The 21,399-nt window shown below is 49.6% G+C and overlaps 2 protein-coding genes across 7 annotated transcripts; one reads left to right on the top strand and one right to left on the bottom strand.

Annotated features, from left to right (window-relative positions):
- Window positions 1-1,410: 1,410 nt before the first annotated feature.
- On the bottom strand, window positions 1,411-10,375 carry Snrpa (small nuclear ribonucleoprotein polypeptide A). Of its 2 annotated transcripts, none has more exons than XM_075987921.1 (7): window positions 10,239-10,375; window positions 9,764-9,854; window positions 7,064-7,236; window positions 6,131-6,307; window positions 2,946-3,119; window positions 2,440-2,528; window positions 1,411-1,783 (listed from the first exon to the last, which is right to left on the bottom strand). In XM_075987921.1, the coding sequence occupies exons 2-7, from the start codon at window positions 9,834-9,836 to the stop codon at window positions 1,624-1,626; spliced, it is 846 nt and encodes a 281-aa protein (XP_075844036.1). In that variant the 5' UTR covers window positions 9,837-9,854; window positions 10,239-10,375; the 3' UTR covers window positions 1,411-1,623. The 2 variants fall into 2 exon arrangements, with proteins under 2 accessions (XP_075844036.1, XP_075844045.1); XM_075987930.1 differs by lacking the exon at window positions 10,239-10,375 and adding an exon at window positions 10,098-10,186.
- On the top strand, window positions 10,216-19,790 carry Actmap (actin maturation protease). Of its 5 annotated transcripts, none has more exons than XR_012912040.1 (9): window positions 10,216-10,338; window positions 11,092-11,512; window positions 14,624-14,692; window positions 15,111-15,241; window positions 15,980-16,109; window positions 16,201-16,271; window positions 17,314-17,918; window positions 18,087-18,562; window positions 19,345-19,790. XR_012912040.1 is itself a non-coding variant. In XM_075987886.1 (8 exons), the coding sequence occupies exons 3-8, from the start codon at window positions 11,208-11,210 to the stop codon at window positions 17,640-17,642; spliced, it is 1,035 nt and encodes a 344-aa protein (XP_075844001.1). In that variant the 5' UTR covers window positions 10,228-10,338; window positions 10,440-10,825; window positions 11,092-11,207; the 3' UTR covers window positions 17,643-19,790. The 5 variants fall into 5 exon arrangements, 2 of the variants coding, with proteins under 2 accessions (XP_075844001.1, XP_075844020.1); XR_012912039.1 differs by having other exon boundaries at window positions 18,087-18,654; window positions 19,112-19,790; XR_012912038.1 differs by having other exon boundaries at window positions 18,087-19,790.
- Window positions 19,791-21,399: the final 1,609 nt, after the last annotated feature.

Raw genomic sequence — 21,399 nt, 5'->3', positions numbered from 1 at the left:
AAAGTCAAGATGAAAAAAAGTACTGCAGTATTCTGAACTCAGGCTTCAGTTAGACAGGGATTTTGCTTCTGAAGCAGGTCACCAGTTCAAACCACAGGGGATTTTAAAAGCACAAACACCAGAGCCATGTTCAAAGACCCAAGCTAACCACACACAAAGTTCATAGGGGACCCATGTGACCAAGGCAGCTTCTACTGCCCACCCTGTACTCCCTTCACCCATCTCACCACATTCAGAAGCTCAAGCACTAAAGTACCCCCACCTCAGGATCTCGGCACTGCCCGCTCCTCTGGTGGCCGAGTAGCTGGGGCACTTGGTTCAAGACCACCTTCGCTTCGGGCCGTACTGGCCACTCTACACTGCTGTGCTTTGACTTTCATTTTCTGCCCCGCAGAAGAGAAAACTGGCCCCAAGTTCAGTCACTTGTCAAGATCACAGCAGTGACTCAGGGCACCCTGACCTCTGAGCCTGCCAGGCACAACCTCGCAGCAGGCAGGCAATGGTCACACATTGGCTTAGTCAGAAAGGAGTTCATCAGGGGGTGGAGATAAATGAAACACCTCTACAAACCCAGCACTAGCGGCTCCACCTAGGACACCTCCTCAGAGGAACTTTCCCCTGATTAGCCTACTGTTCCCAGCTCTACAGCCTCACCACCGCAGCTCAGGCTGCCAGGGAACTCAGGGCAATCCCCCTACCCCAGCCTTCTGGGTACTAGGACCACAGGCCTGCCTATCAGCTTTAATTTTCGCTCTCAAGTTTTATTCAGCATCTCCTAGTATTCAGCAAGTATATACTGAATCTGCTGATTGCTGGCACGGTGCCTGGTGGTGTTCGTGGGAACAAACATGATCATCATCATGGCAGGAACAAGAGTTCTCACACAGGAAGAAAAAACTTAACTGCCCACTGAGTGACAGCTAGGGAGGCCCCAAACTACTACAAATCAGATGGGCTAACCACAGAACCCACATGTCACAGCCATTAGGCCAATGTGGAAAGAGATGTTTCCACTTGCCTGTCTGCAACAACATGGGAGTCCCTTAGTGATGCAAGCAACAGCTCTGTCCTGCTCTTTCAAATGCCACGGGGATAGTCTTCAGTGAGCCATCCCTCTGTAATAGCATGCAGAAGCTGGCCCTTCTGAAGCAGGAGTATCCTTGTGCAGCTCACGACCTGCCCAAATGCACACGGGTGTCTTTCCTGTCCTCAATAATTTGAGACCAAAAAAAAAAAAAAAAAAAAAAAAAAACCACCCTGCCGAAGCTGTCAATGTAGCGGTTAATATTGTTATACTCATGTGTGTTTTGCAAGATTGTGAGTGAACCCACAGAGGCCAGGAGATTCAACCTCTCCATGTGGAGGGAACCAAGGAAGACAAAATAAAACAGACAATAGTGGTGAAAAACCAACCCTCAAAAAAACCACTTTAATCACAAGCCAACAGCGCCAGGTGCAATGTCTGGGGACAGACTCTGGGTACAATGCTGTGTGGCAACCACACACTCACACGCGGCTCTGAGAAGGCCCCCAAGGGGGACTTACCTTCAGGGACTGAGCCAAGGGGGGGGGGGTAAGGGGCAGCCCCAGAATGGGGACCGGGACACCCCGTGGGGGAAGGCGCTACTTCTTGGCAAAAGAGATCTTCATGGCATTGTTCTGCGTGATCTTAAAGCCTTGCAGGGCATCTCGTGCTGCCCCAGCCTGCACTTCGTTGTCAAACTCCACAAAGGCAATGTCGTGCCGCCCGGGGACCAGACGCACCTCCTTGAAGCCAGGGAACCTGGGAGGAGGGAAGAGCAGACCTCAGAGACCCCCTCGGCATTCCCCTAATATTTGGCACCAACAAAATGACAGAATTCACAGCACAGACCCCATACCAAGGATTACCTGGACACAACACAGGCAAGACCCCTACTATAAACACCATTGAAAGAAAAGCCTTAACAGCCAAACCACAATGCGGCTTAAACTCTGGCACCTCTTCCTTCCCCCAAAGCCCAAAGTCAATCCTGCTTCAGTCTTCCAGGTCCCCAGACTCCAGGTGTTCACTGCCACAGTACCCAGGTTTGACAGACATTTCTGTAACTAGGAAAGCTTCAGCCCTGGTCCACTCGGCAATCCCTCACTCAAGGTCTACAGGTTCCATCGAATCGCTAGTGTCCTCAGTGTCCCTGGCCAATTTTTGAACAGGCTGGCTCATGCCAGTCTAAACCGGTCCCACATTTTACTCCTCTTTTACTTTTCCCTTGTTCTGCACTTCTCAGTGTCACAGACACAAAAAGCAGCCCAGGACCTCAAATACATGGTGCTCATAGCACAGTGTGCCCCATGGCCGTCTTCCTTTCCCCCTTTCACGCCTTCAGCCACCGAGCCTACCAGACTATAGTGACCACCGGAACAACGGAACCCACCAGCCCAGCCAGAAGCTCCACTTACTGGTTGAAAAGCATGGACAGCATGAGCTCATTGGTCTCCTCAGGCAGGTTGGTGAGGAACAGGATGTGATTGGGTGGATTCTCGGAGAGCTGTTGGGAGAGATGGCTGCCAGTGAGCAGGGGTACCCCAAGAAGAATGCCTGCTACTGCACTCTGCTCACCACCCTGTTCAGAATCTTTCTCACATGTTCCCCAATGCACACATTGTTGTTCCTCTCCCCATAGCCAGTGCCCATAGACTGCAGGCCCAAGGCAGCAGAGACCTTCCAGCTACTGCCACTACTGTGTGCCCTAGCACACACACGACACCCAGATGCAGACCTTGATTGACTTAGCCTCACCCTGCCCCCCCAGACCAACACACAAGTCAACCCCTCTGACCCAGGATGGCTCACCCACAGAGAGCGCAGCAACACCTCCCACCTGACCTAAGAGCCCCAAGTAACTGTTCCACTTCTACATGCAAACCATGCTTGTGAGACCTTACAGTGGGGTGGGGTCACTTACAGGCTGGGCAGGCGGCATCTGTCCAGGCATGAGCTGCTGCGGGGGCATGGCTCCAGGGGGGATCTGGCCAGGAGCAAGACCCGGTGGCGGGATCATGCCAGGTGGTGGCATGTAAGGAGGCTGGCCGGGCATGTGGTGCATGATGCGGGGAGCCTGAGTCATGGGCGGCATACCCTGTGGAGAAGAGGGCAGGACTGATGGGCTACAGGTCAGGGGTAGCAAGGTCACAGCACCCGCAATGCAAAAAAAACAGAGCCATTAAGATGAGAGACAGAAGAGGAAATACCCACACCTGAAAAGATAAAAAACAACACCCAACGAACACCACTGAGAGCAAAACTGAAGACTTGGGACTCAAGGAGGAATGCTAAACCAGAAAAAGGGTTTTGTTTTTTTTTGTTTTTTTGAGACAGGGTTTCTCTGTGGTTTTGGAGCCTGTCCTGGAACTAGCTCTGTAGACCAGGCTGGTCTCGAACTCACAGAGATCCGCCTGCCTCTGCCTCCGGAGTGCTGGGATTAAAGGCGTGCGCCACCACCACCCGGCCTCAGAAAAAGTTTTTGAAATAGTTAAAAGTACAATTAAGAGCACTGCCCAACTTTGTTCAGATATTTAAACCGAAACCAGAGGAGGACTGGAGAGATGGCTCGGTGGTTAAGGGTGGGTACCACATCAGAACAGTTTGGTTCCTAGCACCGTCAGGCAGCTTACAACTTCATGTGATTCTAGCTCTAGAGGACCCAATGCCCTCTTCTGGCCTCCACAGGCACTGTACTGAGGTGGCTCAGCGGTTAAGAGCATTGCCTATTCTTCCAGAGGACTAGGGTTCAATTCCCAGCAACCATAGCAAATCACAAATATAAATATAAACATTATATATACACATACACATAAAACAAAGCAAATTTTAAAAAGGAAAGAATGAGAGCTATCAGGATGGCTCAGCGGGGAAAAGCACCTGCCTCCAAGTCTGACAACCTATGTTCAACCTGGTAGACGGACCTCCTCAACAAGTTGTCCTCTGACCTCCGCTCATGTCCCATGGCATGAACACTCATAAACACACACAGTAAGCAAAATGTAGCCAGGCGGTGGTGGCGCACGCCTTTAATTCCAGCACTTGGGAGGCAGAGGCAGGCGGATCTCTGTGAGTTCTAGACCAGCCTGGTCTACAAGAGCTAGTTCTAGGACAGGCTCCAAAGCCACAGAGAAACCCTGTCTCAAAAAAGAAAAAAAAAAACCAAAAAAAAAAAAATAAGCAAAATGTAATTTAAAATGAAATTGATAACAAGCTAAAGACACACAGACACCACCACTAGCTTTAATACGTGACCCAACCTGAACATCAAGAGACTGAAAGACTCCAAAGACAAAAGACAGAGAAGGAAGGAGGGGCAAAATCCAGCCATCTTTTGTTTTCTGCTCAGGACTTCTGGTGTCCTGCACAGAATGAAAGTCTACTTCTCATGCACTCAGCAGGACGACAGGACACGTTGAAGGTTTCTTTACTATCTTTGTAGTCCGCTGTCATTCAGCTCAGGATTCAGCCTGAGTTAATTTTTCTCAAAATGAGGCCCAGCATGACCTCAAACTCCCGATTCCTGCCCCAATCTCCCTAAAACTACAATTACAGGCTACCACGGAGCCAAATGCCTCGCCCTAGGTGGGGCTATGCTTTTCTCTTGTAGATCCAATTGCCCTGCATCAGAACTGCATAGCCTCCTTATGGCAAGTATCCAGTCTCTTCAGCTTATCTTTCTATCCATAGTCTATGGCAGGCCATCTTGAAGGCTGGAACTCTAGAACCTTTTTCAGTCCCGGATAACTCTCCAGAATTGGTTCCCTCCTCCTACCATGGGACCCAAGGACCGAACTCAGGTTGCCAGGCAAGTACTTTTATCAGAATGGCCAACACATCAAGGATCATGTTGGTTTGCCCGAGATCAGTGCGTAGTGTTGTGGAATATTAGTTGAAAATGAACATGTGTTTAATGATGCAAAGATGCGTTGCATTCTTCTACATTGCATTTGTTTAACTCCGTGAAGCTGTGTTTCTTTGCCTGTCTAAAGGTCAATAGTTAAACAGGAGAGGGACAGGGGGGAGCTGGCAGGCAGAGAGAATAGATAAAAAAGTACAAGAGGTACGAGGGAGAAAAGGAGAGGGGGAGATCAGGAGCAGAATAAGAGTCAAGAAAGGTATATAGAACAGAGAAAGGGGCCGGGCGGTGGTGGCGCAGGCCTTTAATCCCAGCACTCCGGAGGCAGAGGCAGGCGGATCTCTGTAAGTTCGAGACCAGCCTGGTCTACAGAGCTAGTTCCAGGACAGGCTCCAAAGCCACAGAGAAACCCTGTCTCGAAAAAACAAAAAAACAAAAACAGGAACAGAGAAAGAGGTTAAGTGCATTGCCTGGTCTTCCAAAGGTCCTGAGTTCAATTCCCAGCAACCACGTGGTGGTTCACAACCATCTGTAATGAGGTCTGGTGCCCTCTTCTGGCCTTCAGGCATAACGCAGAGAAAGGGAAAAGCCCAGTGGCAAAGGGTAGACAGGATAATTTAAGAAAAGCTGGCTAGAAACAAGCCAAGTGAAGGCTGGGTATGCATAAGAAAGACTAAGTCTTTGTGTATTTATTTAGGGAGCTGGGTAGTAGGGCCCCAAAGAATAAAAAACAAACAAACAAAAAAACCTGCAGTGCTGACACTCAACCTCCTACCCTGCTGCGGTGATTTCCCAGTGTGCCATCTTTGCTTATCAACATGAACAACTGACTCTTCATTCTCCCTTCTGCTTGTAGAACTAGGGATTAAATGGAGGCCTCCCACAGGCTGTCGATTGCTTTGATTTTTACTTTATAATCCACTAGTCCCTCTAAATTTGCCTATTATTTCTAACAGGAAGCTGATAACTTTTAACTTTCTATAAAGTCACGAACTTAGCGCACACAGACACACACACAGTACTCAAGTAAAGATACACAAAACAAAACCAAGGAAAGGGAACCAGAAGACAGATGTGCAAAAGACAGATCTTCAAAGACAATCAAGTGTACGCTGGGGAAGAGGCACCCAAGAGACCCCTCCACCACACGGCTCACCAACCCAATGGGACAAGTCCCCTCAGTCTACCCCCACCCCAGGCCACATGGCTGAAGGCCTGACAGAGGGACATGGTCCTGCCCCCTGGCTTACCGGTACAGGCTGAACAGCACCCACCACGGGGGCAGCTGCCCCACCCTGAACAGCCTTTTTGGCAGCTGGTGTCTCCTGACTTTTGGGCTTCCTCTTCTCTCGTTTGCGGTCCCTTTCCACAAAGGTGCCCTTCATCTTGGCAATGATGTCCGAGTCAGTCTTGGCATATTGGATGCGCTACCAACCAGAGCAGAAAGGTCAAGGCCATGGAAATCAGGGGGAAACTGCCAGAGTTTAAAATGTGACCTCTTGAGGAGCTTGCTAAGAAAAACTGTATAGACTGCTTGGCCACAACTTCCTCATCTGTAAAATGGGGATATTTTCCACCTGGCAGGACTGTGGTAGGAACTTAATAGGTCTAAGCTCCTGGAAGCAGCAGCCCTGTTAATAACTGTAAGGTAGAGGAGGTGTTTACAAGTTCTCCTATGAAGAACCCAGACATGCTCAGACACAAAAATAAAATACTTGGCTGGGTGTTAGTGGTGCACACCTTTAATCCCAGCACTTGGGAGGCAGAGGCAGGAGGATCTCTGTGAGTTCGAGACCAGCCTGGTCTACAAGAACTAGTTCCAAAATATGCTCCAAAGCTACTGAGAAACCCTGTCTTGAGAAAAAAAAAGTTCCCAGTGGAGTCAGGTGATTAAGGCAGCAGTGAACAGGGTGTAGGGAATCTCTGTGCACTTTGGTTCAAGCCTATTTTTGGAAGGTTAGAACTCTTGGCAATCCTCTTGCCTCACTCTCCTACACGCAGACATGAACCATCACGCTCAATTTCTTGATCATTTTGTGTGCCCATGGCCCCAGGATAAGGAGCACCAAATGGAAAGAACAGCAAGAAAAAGTAGCATCCAAGAGCACACTACAGGCCACAGGGCCACCCCCACCTTGGCCCCTACAGCACACACACACAACCTCCATATTCAAGATGCTCACCATGGGCTTGTCGTAGAAGGGGAACCCCTGCATGGAACGCAGGGCATTAGTGGCACTGCTGACCTCCTTGAAGATGACAAAGGCCTGGCCCCTCATCTTCAGGCTCCGAGACACCAGAATATCCAGGATCTGGCCAAACTGGGAGAAGATGGCATACAGGGACTTCTTGAGCTCTGCATTCAAGGAAGACAAGACACACTGTGACAAAAGGCCTGGCACTATGTCCTGGGATTTGCACTATCCTTAGAGGATGGACAGCCCAAATAAGGGGCCACCTGCCAACTGACAGAATACTCAGAATGCCATAGCTCAGGAACCCACAACAGCCAGGTAGTGATGGCACAGGCCTTTAATCCCAGCACTCGGGAGGCAGAAGCAGATGGATCTGTGAATTCAAGGCCAGCTGGTGTACAGAGCAAATTCCGACTGTTAGAGCCACACAGAAAAACCCTGTCTTGAAAAAGCCAAAAAGAAAAAGTTAAAAAAAAAAACCCAACCAACCCACAACAACAGAAACAGCCAAGAACCATTCAAGTGGAAACTCACATTTACATAACCTTACAAGACGTGGACAGCTCTGTTCTGCTTTGAGTACTGTTTGCTACAGTGTGAAGCAGTTTGGTGAGGTTGGTGGTGCTGGATTCAGATGGGAATTGAATTGTGGTCCTGGCTGGGCCAAGTCCTTCTCAGCGTCCTTAGGATACCTGCTCTTGGCTAGGGGACATTTATGTTGTGTGTGGTGAGGGGTTGGGGAGATGAAGGATAGAGAGGAGACAATGACAGGATAACTCAGGGGAGTCAACTCTCCCCCCACCACTGAGTCCCCAGGAATTGAGTCTCCTGCCTCAGCCTTCAAACGCCCAGAACTCTTCTTCCGCAAGGACTACCCCAACTTTGGGCAACCTGACCACAGACCCAGCAAGCTCACACGGCACACACATGGAAGTCAGAGGGTACTCGCCTCCTAGCGTGGGACCTGGGAAGGTCAGGCTAAGCACCAAGCATGCTTACCAGCCGAACTATCCTTCAGAACACTATTTCCAAAAAATTATATGCAAAAGGGGGCCAGTGTAGAGATGGTAGAACCTCTGCTTCACAAGCCTCGTGACCGAGTATGGCCTCAGGAACCACAGAGGTAAGAGAACAGCCTCCCTAGAGCTGTCCTGATCAAACACGTGTGTCAACATTCATAGAGTTTAGTTTGCCTGCTCCTATATCTGTGTGAGGGTGTCCTATCCCTGGGAACAGAAGTTATAGACAGTTGTGAGCTGCCATGTGGGTACTGGGAATTGAACCCAGGTCCTCTGGAAGAACAGCCAGTGCTCTTAATCACTGAGCCATCTCTCCAGGATAAGTAGGTTTCTTAGCTGCTGAGGTTCAAACCCAGAGCTCATCCTGACTCATACCAGGTAAGACTAACACTATTTGCAGTTTTGGAAACAAGGTTTTGTATGTATCCTAGGCTGGTCTGGAACGCAAGATCCTCCTGCCTCAGTCTCCTGAGGACTGGGATTACCAGCCTGCACCATCACACCCAAAGAGATTGTCTATGGTCTCTTTTTTGCCCCTTGTGCTGATCAGGTAGTCCAAACTGGCTTCACTTCAGCTCTCCCTGAGTAACTGAACTACAGCCTTCTGCCATCCATATCAGTCCAAGAATTTGCATAACCAGAGTCCCACACTTATATCACAACCATTTTTCTTGCTATTTGATCTCAGGCAAGTTATGCCACCCAAGCTCCGATTTCTTCATCTAAGAGACTTGTGAGAATTAAATATATCCAAGACTATAGACTCCTGCACACATCCCCCATGTTACACAGTGTTATGTGCGTATCTCATCACTTCTGGATGCTATTTGCATTATAGTCAATCACGAGGACCAATGCCCAGAGGTCCACAGAGACAGTCTCATGATGTAGGATCCAGCCATGATAAGCTAAATATGAACAGATCACCCAAAGGAAGTTCTTTAATTTCAACCATTATCACCTGCCAGAGTAGAACTCAACCCTCAATAAGTTTAATGAAGGAATGAAGTCTCAGTAGTTTACCCTGAAGCAATACCTGGTTGCAGAAAGGACCATAAACTAAGATTACCTGAGTACCACCCAACAACAGACCATCCAAAGGAAACGCTCATGTTCTAACCATTGTAGATAGGATCACCTGCCAGTACACTCACCAGGACACCCCTAGACAAATGTCAGCCAATCAGGGGTCCTGAACCTCAGAAACCCCTCACCCCTACCTTTACTACTATAAAATCCCAACTCTAACTGAGCTCAGGGCTCTCCGTTTATTCCAATACGTCGGACATGCGGAGAGACCGAGTTTGCAAACTTGCTTTTACATACGGGACTCGGTCTCCTTGAGGGCTTTTGGGAGATTTCGCGGATTTGGGCATAACAATGATAGCAGACTGAGCTGTGCTTGATGAAGAGAAAGATTCCAAAAGGCTTCACAAAAAGAAGGGGCCGGTGAGCTAAAACCTTGAAGATTATCAACAAGGCGCACAGGTTAAAGAGCAGAATGCAAAATGGTTAAGCGAGTGTTGAAAACCAAGGGCTCGGTACGTACAAAGGCCAAAGTTAACTCTTAACAGACTGAATGGGGAAGGCTGAGAAAAAGCGGGTGCTAGAGGTAGAAGGGTCAGCTCATGTGAGATCACCCAGAGTCCAGGCTATCCCGAGAACTTACCATCCTTCTTGATCTTCTCATTGAGATTGTTGATATAAATAGTGTGGTTGGGACGGGTCTCAGGAACTGCCATGGTGTGAGACGCTCACGGCTTAAAGGGAGAAAAAGAGGCGACTTCAGCCCTACGTTTCCCAAAATTCTTGGTTCTTAGGCCTGATGGGCTCTGTTCAGGGCTCTGGGATCCTTCCAAGAGTAAACTGAGTAAGCTCGGAATGGGGGGAATAAGGGCACAGCTTGGCAACAAAGCCAGCTTCTCCAGCCCGCGTGCTAGGGGAATCTAGAAGGTAACTACGAATCCCAGAATGCCCTACGAGTCCCGGCAGGCGGAGCGTACCAAGCGGCGATTTCAATTAGTCCACGCGCACGAACGGCGCCCTGGGAGGAAAAAAGAACCCGGATATCGGAGCCAGTTAAGAAAGTAGGGACCGATTTTAGACATCCTAGTCTCTCGTCTACACTCGCGAGAATTCACCACCTGAGCCGCCGCGCCTCCCTCGCTCCCCTGCTCAGGCACACAGCTTCCCGTCCTGGCCCCGGCTTCCCTCCCCGCGAGATGCTCGCCACGCGCAAACTCGGTAGGTTTTGACTGTTCGGGTAAGTCCCCGGCCTCAGCGCCTGCCAATGAAAGGAACACTTGGGTTCCCGCCTTAGTGATAATCCCCGCCCCCTTCCCTAGAGTGACCAGACCAATCGAAGAAAGCTACGAGCTCTTGGCCAATCGGGACATCACTAGGGCTCTAGTGCCTTCCAGACTGCCTTTCGGAAGCCACACCTCTTCCTCTTCCGCCAGTGGCCTTGAGCCACGTGATCAACCGCGTGGGCTGAGAAAGGTGGAGTCTGGTAGGGTCAACGCCGTTTGCTCCCGGTGGGAAGCGAGCAGTTCCTGAGGTCCTAAGTTCCGTTCCTTAGTCGACCCTTGATCGCTGAGCCGCTGCTACTCTCTTCCCGACTGATTCCAGGACCCTGCCACCACTAGGCTGTTTTCCCAGCCACGTGATCTCTTGACCTAACTCCTACGGGCAACCTTAACGTTCCAAATTCGAGCCAGGGATGTGAAATGAGGCAAGTCACCCCAACCTCATCCCGGATCTGAGCATCCTTATTACGGAAGTGACCGAAACTAGCTAGCTCCAGGGGATGAGATGACAGAAGTTCCCACCTATTGTAAATCCCATCCCCATAGCACAGCCCACCCTTCTGGAGCCTTCATCTGACTTAGCCCAGATTCTTTTTCCACCGTTTCAAACACTAACCCAGGTTCTTCCAGACCGACTGAATTAGGTGCCATATTCTGCAATTCAACTCTAATTTTTAATTTTTTAATACAGATTTCTATGTGCGGGCCTGAACGCCACATCCAGGTGCTCTAAAAACTGAAACTCTATCCTTGAGATTTGGGAGGATCCTTTCTCGTTCTCACATCGGCTCATCCTGAAGACCCCACATGACTTCTCCATGCTCTGTCCCCCTAAAACCCACAATCCCCCCAGTAACCCAAGACCCCAATATTCCACCTCCTTTACCCCCAGATCCTCTGGACTTAGCTTTGCCATCCCCTCCCTGTAGTCTCCAGGCTTCAGTTCCACCCCCACCCCCACTGCCTCCTCCACCCTCTACTGTGGAGGTTGCTCCCCCTCATGTCTACGGCGTGGAGAAGAGCCGGCTGCTGAAGGAGGCCTTGGAGAAGGCTGGCCCAGTCCCCAAAGGCAGAGAAGATGTGAAGAGGCTCCTGAAGCTGCACAAAGACCGGTAGGGTCTCCAAACCCCTAACACCACGCCAAGTCTCATCCAGCCCCCTGTCTCCAGATCACTTCAGCCACTCCTCGGGGTTTCCCATTTTCTTGATCTCAAACAGCCCTATGTCTTAAGTCCCCTACCTAGCTCTTCAGTGATTGGCCTCCAGCATCAGAGAAAGCGATGCTCTGTCCCTCCACATAGTGGCTCCCAGAACAGCCAGGTTTGTAATAACTGGGTCCAAAGGGAATGTGTGACTCAGTGGTGGCTTCTGAAAGACAGGCAGCTACGGATGCTAGGGAGCAAGTTATGGAGGCCTGTCCCTTGAGAGCAGACAGCATAGGCGCAAGTCTACAATAAAAACATACGTGTTCTCAAAGAACACAAGAGCTGGGAAAGTAGGTGAGCAGCAGTGTGGCTGGCTGGGTCTCTGACTAGTCACAAAAAGGCGTTGCCCAGAAAAGAACTAGAGTTAAGAGGGACTAGAGGTCATGAATGGAGTCCAAAGTCCCAGGAAGAAAGTGCTGCACCCCAGGACACAGGCAGTAAGGGAAGAGGATAAAGAAGACTCCACAGGCCCCTCTCCAAATTGATAAAGAAACTCCCCCAGTGCCTGACATAGGGGCATGAGCCTATAATCCCAGTGGTCAGGAAGCTGAGCAGATGAGTTCCAGGCCAGACGAGCTACATAGTGAGACCTTGTGTTGGAAGGAAAGGAGGGAGGGAGGGAAGAAAGAGGGAATTCTTAAACTCCCAACCATACTTAACAGGCACACCAAGTGCCTAACCACCATTATGCAAATTGGATGCGGACAGCCTGTCACCACATTAGTAAGTATTTTCTTCTTAAGACGAACCTCTCCACCAAAGCAAATAATCCCAACAGACCAAATCAAACCAAATTAAGAGATGCCCATGTTTAATGGAATGCTCCCAGGTGGCCCTGGAAAACGCAGAGAGGGGAAGAGAGATAAGAGGAGACCACTTGTTCTTTCTCTGGGGGGGGGAAGGGGGTGGTTTAAAGAGTCTCGACCTTCCTTGGGGAGGAATTACCCTTTGGCGGGCTTTCTTGACCATCCCTGGGGAGGGGCTTTCTCAGAGGTGGAGTTTGGACCAAGGCAACTCCCCAGGGGAGGGACCTTATGCCAGGAGCTGGGGTGTGCCCAGCCAAGCAATCCAGACTTTTTATATAAAGGAAGGGGTGTTAGGGAACTGAGGTGACACTTTTGACCAAGTGTAATCAATGTCAGATTAAACGGATTTTTTTCAATCGGGCATTGGTAATGTATGTCTTTAATCCCAGCACTCAGGAGGCAGAGGCAGGTAGATCTCAATGAGTTCAAGGCCAGCCTGGTCTACGAAGTGAGTTCTGACAGCCAGAACTAAACAGTGAAACCCTATCTTAAAAACAAAAACAACAAAAGATTTCTTTACTTTGTTTCTTGGGCTATTACTAGTTGGGTTTGGGGAGTTTGTGTGTGTTTTAGATAGGGTCCCATGTAGCCCAGGCTGACCTCAAAGTCGTTGTAGCTGAGAACACCTGTTCCTTCTTCCTCCACTTCAGGAGATGACAGATGTATATTACCTTCACCAGCTGTTTGGTGCTGGTGGTAGTGTGAAACAAGGTCTCTCTGTGTACCTCTGGCTGTCCTGGAACTTACTGTGTTGACCAGGCTGGCCTTGAACTCCCAGAGATCCACCTATCTTCCCCTCCAAAGTGTTGTGACTAAAGATGTAGGCCACCACACTGGTCTGTTGTGTTTGTTTGTTTGGTTGGTTTTGACCCAGTGTCACACTGTAGCTCAAACTGACAGAAGTCTGTGTTGCCCAGGCTGGCCTGAAACTCAATGGCAGTCCTGCCTCTGCTCTCAAAGGCTGTTATTACAAGCATGGATCCCCATGGCTGGCTGAGTTTTAAAGATGTGTTGCTCTCAGCAACCTCATGAAATAGGAACTGTTTCTTTCCTGTTTTCTGGATGAGAAAGCCAAGTCTCTTAGAGGGCTGGAGAGTTGACTCAGTAGTTAAGAGCACTGGCTGCTCTTGCAGAGGATCTCAGTTCCCAGCACCCACATGGTGTGATATAGCCATAACTCTAGATCTAGAGGACCCAGCACCTCTTCTGGATCCCGTGGGTACCCACACAAGTGACATTCACTCTTCTATACATAAGTCAAAGGAAATGTAAATTGAAAGAAAGCTGAAGCTCTTAGGGGCAGTCACTTAGCCACAGTTCAAAGAAGGAAAGAGATCTCCATTTGAATTCCAGTAGGGGATTCGGTGCTTCTAACCACCCTGCTGTGGTCAGGAGTTACTTCAAACTAAGAACCTGGAGCTTTGTGTATTTATCATGGGTGTGAGCATCCCCATCACCACCCCTGGCTTTGCCCTCCTGCTGGCCTTGGGCCTCGAGGGACTGAGGTCAGCCCTGGTCAGCCCTGCTCAGCTTCATCTGAGGTGCTCTCTTGGGCCTTAAGCATATTGTCATCTGGTTTTATGCAAGACTGAATTAATCTATTTATTTGTTATATGGTATATGTATGCTACAGTTTTGGTGTGAGTGAGGTCAGAAAACACTGCATGAGTCATTTCTTCCAACATGTGGGGCCTGGGACTTGAACTGAAGTTGGCAGGGTTAGCAGCAGATGCCTTTATCTGTTGAGCCCTCAAACTAGCCTCCCATCTGCCCCCTCCCCACACACACCTCAGACCTGGTAGAGAGAATAATCAAACGCTGGCTCTGGTAGCACACCTTTAATCCCAGCATTGGGGAGACTAAGGCAAGAACATTGCCATTGGTTGGAGGCTAACCTGGGATACATTTGAAGATAATGTCTACAAAAAAAGAAAATAAAAATCTTAGCATTTGGGTACAAAACATACCACCTTCTAAAATTTTTCTTAGAGAAATCTTTGTGACTCATGGTTGTATAGGTTCTGCATCTGCTCTGCCTTTCAAGCCCTGTGAGAAGCAGCAGGAAAAAAGCAAAATAATGATTCCCAGATGAGAAAACTGAGGCTTTGGGTGTGGGGTCTTACTGCCTCAGCAGGGGAGTAGCCTTGAGGCCTTAGTCCTTCTCCACGGGTGATCTGAGAGCCATTCCCTGTGACTTATTGTTCTGCTTCAGGTTTCGAAATGACTTGCAATGGATCCTCTTTTGTGCCGATCTACCGTCGCTCATCCAAGAAGGCCCTCAGTAAGTACCCACTGCTCTGACGTGAGAGGGTCCTGCCAGTTTTCTAAGGCTAGACTGGCACTGTGGGAACAGTACTCTGCCCTGGGCATCCTAGGGAGGAGGGAGAGAAAGCAGGGCCTTTTCCTCATCATGATCCGTGTGTGTGTGTGTGTGTGTGTCTGTCTGTCTGTCTGTCTGTCCATGTGTGTGTGAGTGATACAGAAGGACCATCTAAATGAGTAGCTGAATGAACCCCAATGAGTGCACAGATGAAGTGTCCCGTCTCCTTAAACCCAGGTTTGTCCCCACCTTCCAGCCTATTACCGTACCTGGCATGGGAGAGGAGACAGGTCCCCTAGTTAGCACACCCCTGCCCCCTCTGAGGTCAGGGGAGTTCAGTAAAGACACAGCATGTGCTAGAGTGGGCTGTCTCTCTCAGGTGTGGACTGGTGGCCTTGTGGATGGCAGGCACTCTTCTGTCGACCCCAGACACTGACAGTGTCTCTCTGGAAAGACTGGTGCAGGTAGCCATGGAGAGAGGCTACACGGCACAGGGAGAGATGTTCTCTGGTAAGTTGGCTAGGAAATACCTCAAGCCCTAAGTTCCACTGGCTCCTCTTTCTAGGCCAGCTGAGACACTGAAGGTGCATGAGGAGGTCTCATTCCCTTCTGGCCAACCCCCTTGCAGTAGTAGACCAAAGGTGGTACCAGGAAAAGTCAAACCATCTTTATAGCCAAGTGGTTAAACAACTGACCCTTTGTGCCTCACTTGCTTTTTTGGGTTTTTTTGTAGTACTGGGAATTGAACATAGGGATGTAAGGCAGGTACTCTACTGCTGAGCCACGCCCCCAGCCCCTCACTGGGGGATTCTAGGCAGGTGCTCTACCACTGAGCCACACCCCCAGCCCCTCACTGGGTGATTCTAGGCAGGTGCTCTACCACTGAGCCACACCCCCAGCCCCTCATTGCGGGAGTCTAGGTGGGAGCTCTACCACTGAGCTCTATTTCCAGCCATTTTTTTCTTTTGAGACATAGGCTCACTAAATTGCTCAGTCTGGTCTTGAACTCACTGGGTAGCCCAGGCAGGGTTTGAACATCTGATCCTCCTAACTCAGCCTCTGAAATAGCTGGGATTACAGGTCCATGCCATCAGGCCCAACTTGTGCCTCATTTTCTGAAGTTACACAAATGATAAGCCCTTTTGAAACGATTCTCATTCATTCATTCACTTATTTAATCTATACTTTCTCCTGCTCTCTTTCCCTCCCTCTTTCTCCCCCTCCATGCCCCCCCCCCCCGCCCCGCAGTGGCTGATATGGCCAAACTGGCCCAGGAGACCTTGGACTGCCAGACTGAGATCCTCTGTGGTGGCCTGGGTGGTCCCAACAGAGATCGGGTCCTGCAGCACCTCATCACTGGACATCCCTTGCTCATCCCGCATCCTAGGACCTTGGAGGGAGCAGGGCAGGGGTGGTGAAGGGTAGGATCCAATTCCACACCACAGTTTGGACCTTAACGCCAGCTCCAGCTATGATGAGGATTTCAACCATGAGCCGTGCCAAAAGAAAGGCCATAAAGCCCACTGGGCAGTGAGCGCAGGTGGGTCCACCCCACCTTTGACCGTGTGTGCCACTCCCTAGACCTCTTCACCCACTAATAACCCCTGTTCATATTGCATCACCACTGAAGGTGCCTGCCATGCACTGCGATGTGAACAAGAGCTTGGCCACCCTCTTTCCCATGCAGTACTTAGCAGATAGCCCAGTAGGTATGAGGTCCCTCAAGCTTCTACCAGTTAGAGTTCCCTCGAACAGGCTCAGAGCACAGACTAGGGGGGAAAGGGGCTCGAGGTGCAGCCCACGCTCTTTAGGCTCTGTAGTTCTGCCTAAGTTTCTTCACCTCTCCAGGCCTATTGCCCACCTGGAAATTGAGGGGGTGGAGGAGGGGTGCTAGGTTTCCTCACAGAAGCACTTTGAGAGGTTTCTGTGGCTCATGGTCAGGGGATGGTTCAGGGAAAGGAAGGCAGGGCAGCTGATGGCTCTGCTAGTCACGGAGGAGCCAGGAACAAGAACAGCTTGTTCCTGCTTGACCAGGAAGCAGAGATCTCCACCCAGAAATGGAAGTTGGACTATAACCCTGCACTTGCAATTCAGCCCCACCCCAGTGACCCACTTCCTCCAATAAGGTCCCACCTGCTGAAGGGTCCCCCAGCTCTCAAAATAGCACCCGAAACGGGATGGTGTACATACAGACAGTAATAGGGGCAGCACTGCCTCCCTGCTCTTCAGGCTGTATGCGCATGTGACACCTGTAGAACAGGGTTGACACTGCATGTCTGTCACGAGCACTATCCTTAGCATCCTCCTGCCTGGGAGAAGGACAGATTTGTGTACATCACCTGCCTGGCCTCTAGAAGTGTGTCTGGCTCTGTGTGTGGGTCTTTCTGGGGCAGCTGGAAATGTTGGGGTCTTCATTTCAATGCTGTCCCCCACCTTCAGTGTGTTGCAAGAGGCCCTGCTGTGTACCCACAGTCCTAACCTTGTGGCAGTAAGGCAGCACCTGGCCTGGAGGGTTATGGGATGCAGGAGCCCTGGCACCTAGCTGTAACCCAGGCAACTTACATCCTCTTCTTGTCCCCCAGGGGTCCTGATAGGTGTGCAGAGTGTACCGATATTTGGCTACACGGAAGACTCTGAGTTGCCAGGCCTTTTCCACCCAGTGCCTGGCACACCCTACCAATCACCATCCCTCCCAGAGGAGAGCTCCCCAGGTGCCATCTTCCTTCTCTCCAAGCAGGGCAAGAGTTGGCATTACCAGCTGTGGGACTACAACCAAGTCCGGGATAGCAACCTGCAGCTGACAGACTTCTCTCCTGCCAGGGCCGCTGATGGACGGGTGTACGTGGTACCTGCTGGTGGGGTACAGGCTGGCCTCTGTGGCCAGGTCCTGCTGCTTAGACCACAGGAGTAGAGCCATTAGCTGGGGCTGGGGCACCTGCCTTGAAGTGCCCTCCATCACCATTAGAGTACCTCAGCTTCATCCCCTGTGTGACGTCTACAGTCCAGCCTGTATCTTGAGGGCCTTCGGCCTTCTGCTAGAAATCTCTCACACAGTCACCCCGTCTATGGCGTCACAAGCTTGACCACTGTCCAAAGTCTAAATTCATCACTTGTAGGATTAAGCATGCCTTTAGTTAAGGGAGACTTTTTTGGGTTTTTGTTTGTTTGTTTTGTTTTTCGAGAAAGGGTTTCTCTGTGTTTCTGCTAGAAATCTCTCACACAGTCACCCCGTCTATGGCGTCACAAGCTTGACCACTGTCCAAAGTCTAAATTCATCACTTGTAGGATTAAGCATGCCTTTAGTTAAGGGAGACTTTTTTGGGTTTTTGTTTGTTTGTTTTGTTTTTCGAGAAAGGGTTTCTCTGTGTATCTCTAGCTGATGTGGACTCTTTGTAGACCAGGCTGGCCTCGAACTCACAGAGATCCACCTGCCTCTGCCTCCCTGAGTGCCAGAATTGAAGGCATGTGCCACCACAGCCCAGCTTCTTTTTTTTTTTTTTTATTTTTTAAAGCATGATCTCTGCCTGGGGTGGTGGCACCTACTTCTAAACCCAGCACTCAGAAGGTAGAGGACTGGTTCTCAGCCTGTGGATCATGACCCCTTTGGGGATCAATACCCTTTCACAGGGTTGCCTAAGACCATTGGAAAACACAAGTATTTACATTATGATTCATGACAGTAGCAAAATTCCAGTTAAAAAGTAGCAACAAAAATAATTTCATAGTTGGGGGTCACCAACCATGAGGAACTGTATTAAAGAATCACAACATTAGGAAAGTTGAGAATCACTGAGGGACAAGGGGAATCTCTGTGAGTTCTGGACCATCCTGGTTTACATAGCAAACTCCAAGCAGCCAGGGCTACATAGTGAGACCCTGTCTCAGAAAATAAAAATAACAACAAAAAGGTCTCACTATGTGATGTGGGAGTGTCATATCAATCTGTTGATTTCTTTGGCTAAGCAATAAAGAAACTGCTAGGCCCATTTGATAGGCCCACCCTTAGGTGGGTGGAGTAAACAGAACAGAACGCTGGGAGGAAGAGGAAGTGAGGTCAGACTCCACAGCTCTGCTCTCCAGAGCAGACGCAAGAGAGACGCCATGCTACCTGCTCCAGGGAAGCCGCACGCTATGAAGCTCCGACCCAGGATGGACTTAGGCTAGAATCTTCCCGGTAAGACCGGTGCTACACAGATGATAAGAAATGGGCTAGTCCAGGAGCGAGAGTTAGCCTAGAAGAGGCTAGGTAGAAATGGGCCAGAGCAGTGTTTTAAAGAATACAGTGTCTGTGTAATTATTTCGGGGCATAAGCTAGCCTGGCAGGCGGCTGGGGTTTTTGGGGACGTAGCCCCGCCGCCCCATATTACTACAACTATGTAGCCTTGATGACCTAGAACTCCCTATGAAGTAGACCAGGCTGGCCTCAACCTCAGAGATCTGCCTGGCTTGGCTTCCTGCATGCTGGGATTAAAGGTGTGTTCCCTCGTGCCTAGAGGAACAGTAACGAGGATGTGCTTAGGATAGTAACTCGGATCCCAGCCGCGCTCCTCCCACTTGAATGCTCTCTCTTTGGGGACAGCTGTTTTGTTTTTCAGGACGGTTTCACTGTGTAGCCCTGGCTGTCCCGGAACTCGCTATGTAGACCAGGCTGGCTTCAAACTCACAGAGATCCACTTGCCTCTGCCTCCTGAGTGCTGGGCATGCACCACCACCACCTGGCCCTTTGAGGGCATCTTTTAAGACACTGTCAGTTCACTGAACATCTACAAAAGCCTGGACCCTGTTAACCTGACCCCCATCTCCACGTTTACTCACAGAACAGAAATTAACCCAACTTCCTTCTTGGCTTACCCATGGTGGCGTTCAGATACCAAGACTGTAGGCACCAACACCAGCCCTGAGCTGGTAAGATGGCTAATGGGCAAAGGTGGTGCCAAACCTGATGACCCAGGGACCCATGTAGTGGAAGGAGTGATTTCCACAGGTGGTTACCTCACCTCCACTTGGTTGCTGTGCACTCAACACAAATTCAAACAGAATAAAAGTTTTTAAAAGTTTATTTCCCCTAACTTTTCCATCTTGGCTCCAGTATCATTTCCTCTTCAGAGTCCCCAGGACCCCTCTCCTTCCACGTGAGGATAAGAGAGGAAGAGGTATGATGTAGATTTTTGTTTGTTAACGATTTATTTATTATGGATAGTGTTATCCATAGTGTATTGTATTATTTAGTTATTATGGATAGTGTTGTACATGGTGCCTGCATGTATGTCTGCAGGCCAGAAGAGGGCACTAGATCTCATTATATATGGGTTTTGAGCCATGTGGTTGCTGGGAATTGAACTCAGGACCTCTGGAAGAGCAGCCAGCACTCTTCATCGCTGAGCAATCTCTCCAGCCTGTTTGTTTTGAAAGACAGGTCTTGTTATGTTATGCAGTCCAGGTTAGCCTTGCATATGCCACATCATGCCCAAGGCTGGGATAGTGGTGTAGGCCTATAATCCCAGCATTTGGAAGGTAGAGGCCAGAGAACCAATTCAGGCTCATCATTGCTAAGTGACAAGTTCAAGGCTAGCTTGAACTGTGACTCTTAAATCACATAGGAAGCAGCTGTGTGTGCCTCCTACTTTATCTGTCCTAACGAACCAACTATAAAGAAAGTAATTGGCACCTGGTACACCCACTCAGAAGGGGAGGAACAAGTCTGGAGTGCTGCAATGCTCCCAGCAAAAGATCACACTTTAAGGGAGGCGTATGGTACAGTATGTAGTCACCAGCGAGTGGGGTGCGCAACAGTCTGAATCCTGACCTGATATTTGGTTGGCACTGGGAGCCCTGTATCTAGCATAGAGCCAGGCCCAGGAGACTAGCAATAATACCGGCTAGGCATGGTGGCACACACCATCTCAGTACTCTAGAGGCTGAGTCAGGCGGGTCAAGGTGAGTTTGAAGCAAGCCTGGGCTACACTGTGAGTACCAAACAGTTTTGGGCTACAGAACAAGACCCTGTCTCAAAACAACAAAAAATAAAAGAAGCTGGGTGTGGAGGCCCATGCCTATAATTCCAGCAGTCTGGGGGCCAAATGGGAGGACCTCACATTCCAGACCAACCTGAGCTACAGTGAGACCCTGTCTCAAAATTAGAAAAGAAGGGGCTGGAAAGATGGCTCAGCAATTAAGGCTACTTGCTGCTCTCACAGAGGACCCAAGTTTGGATCCCAGAACCCACATTAGACAGCTCCAAACCACCTGTAGCTCCGACTCCTGGGGGCAGGGGGTCCAGTGCCCTTTTCTGGCCTCCTTAGGCGCCTGAACACAAATAGTTAACATATACACACATACAAATACCAATCTTTTTTTCTTTAAAGATTTGTGTATATGTGTGTGTGTGTGTGTGTGTGTGTGTGTGTGTGTGTGTGTGTGTGTGTGTGTGTGTTTTCAAGACAGGGTTTCTCTGTGTATCCCTGGCTGTCTTGGAATTTACTCTGTAGACCAAGGAGGCTGGTCTTGAACTCAGAGATCCACTTGCCTCTGCCTCCCGAATGCTATGATTAATGTGCACACTATCACTGCCCGGATAACAAGATAAATCTTGTTTTTTTTAATCTAAACAAAAAATTAATGGCATTTTGGGGTCTCAAATGAGTGAGCGACCTCCTCAGCCTTTCTCT

Source organism: Microtus pennsylvanicus, chromosome 1, assembly GCF_037038515.1.
Source record: "Microtus pennsylvanicus isolate mMicPen1 chromosome 1, mMicPen1.hap1, whole genome shotgun sequence".
In the NCBI taxonomy this organism is placed as follows: domain Eukaryota; kingdom Metazoa; phylum Chordata; class Mammalia; order Rodentia; family Cricetidae; genus Microtus; species Microtus pennsylvanicus.
Note: the sequence above shows the minus strand (reverse complement) of the source record. Positions and strands in the feature narration are given on the sequence as shown.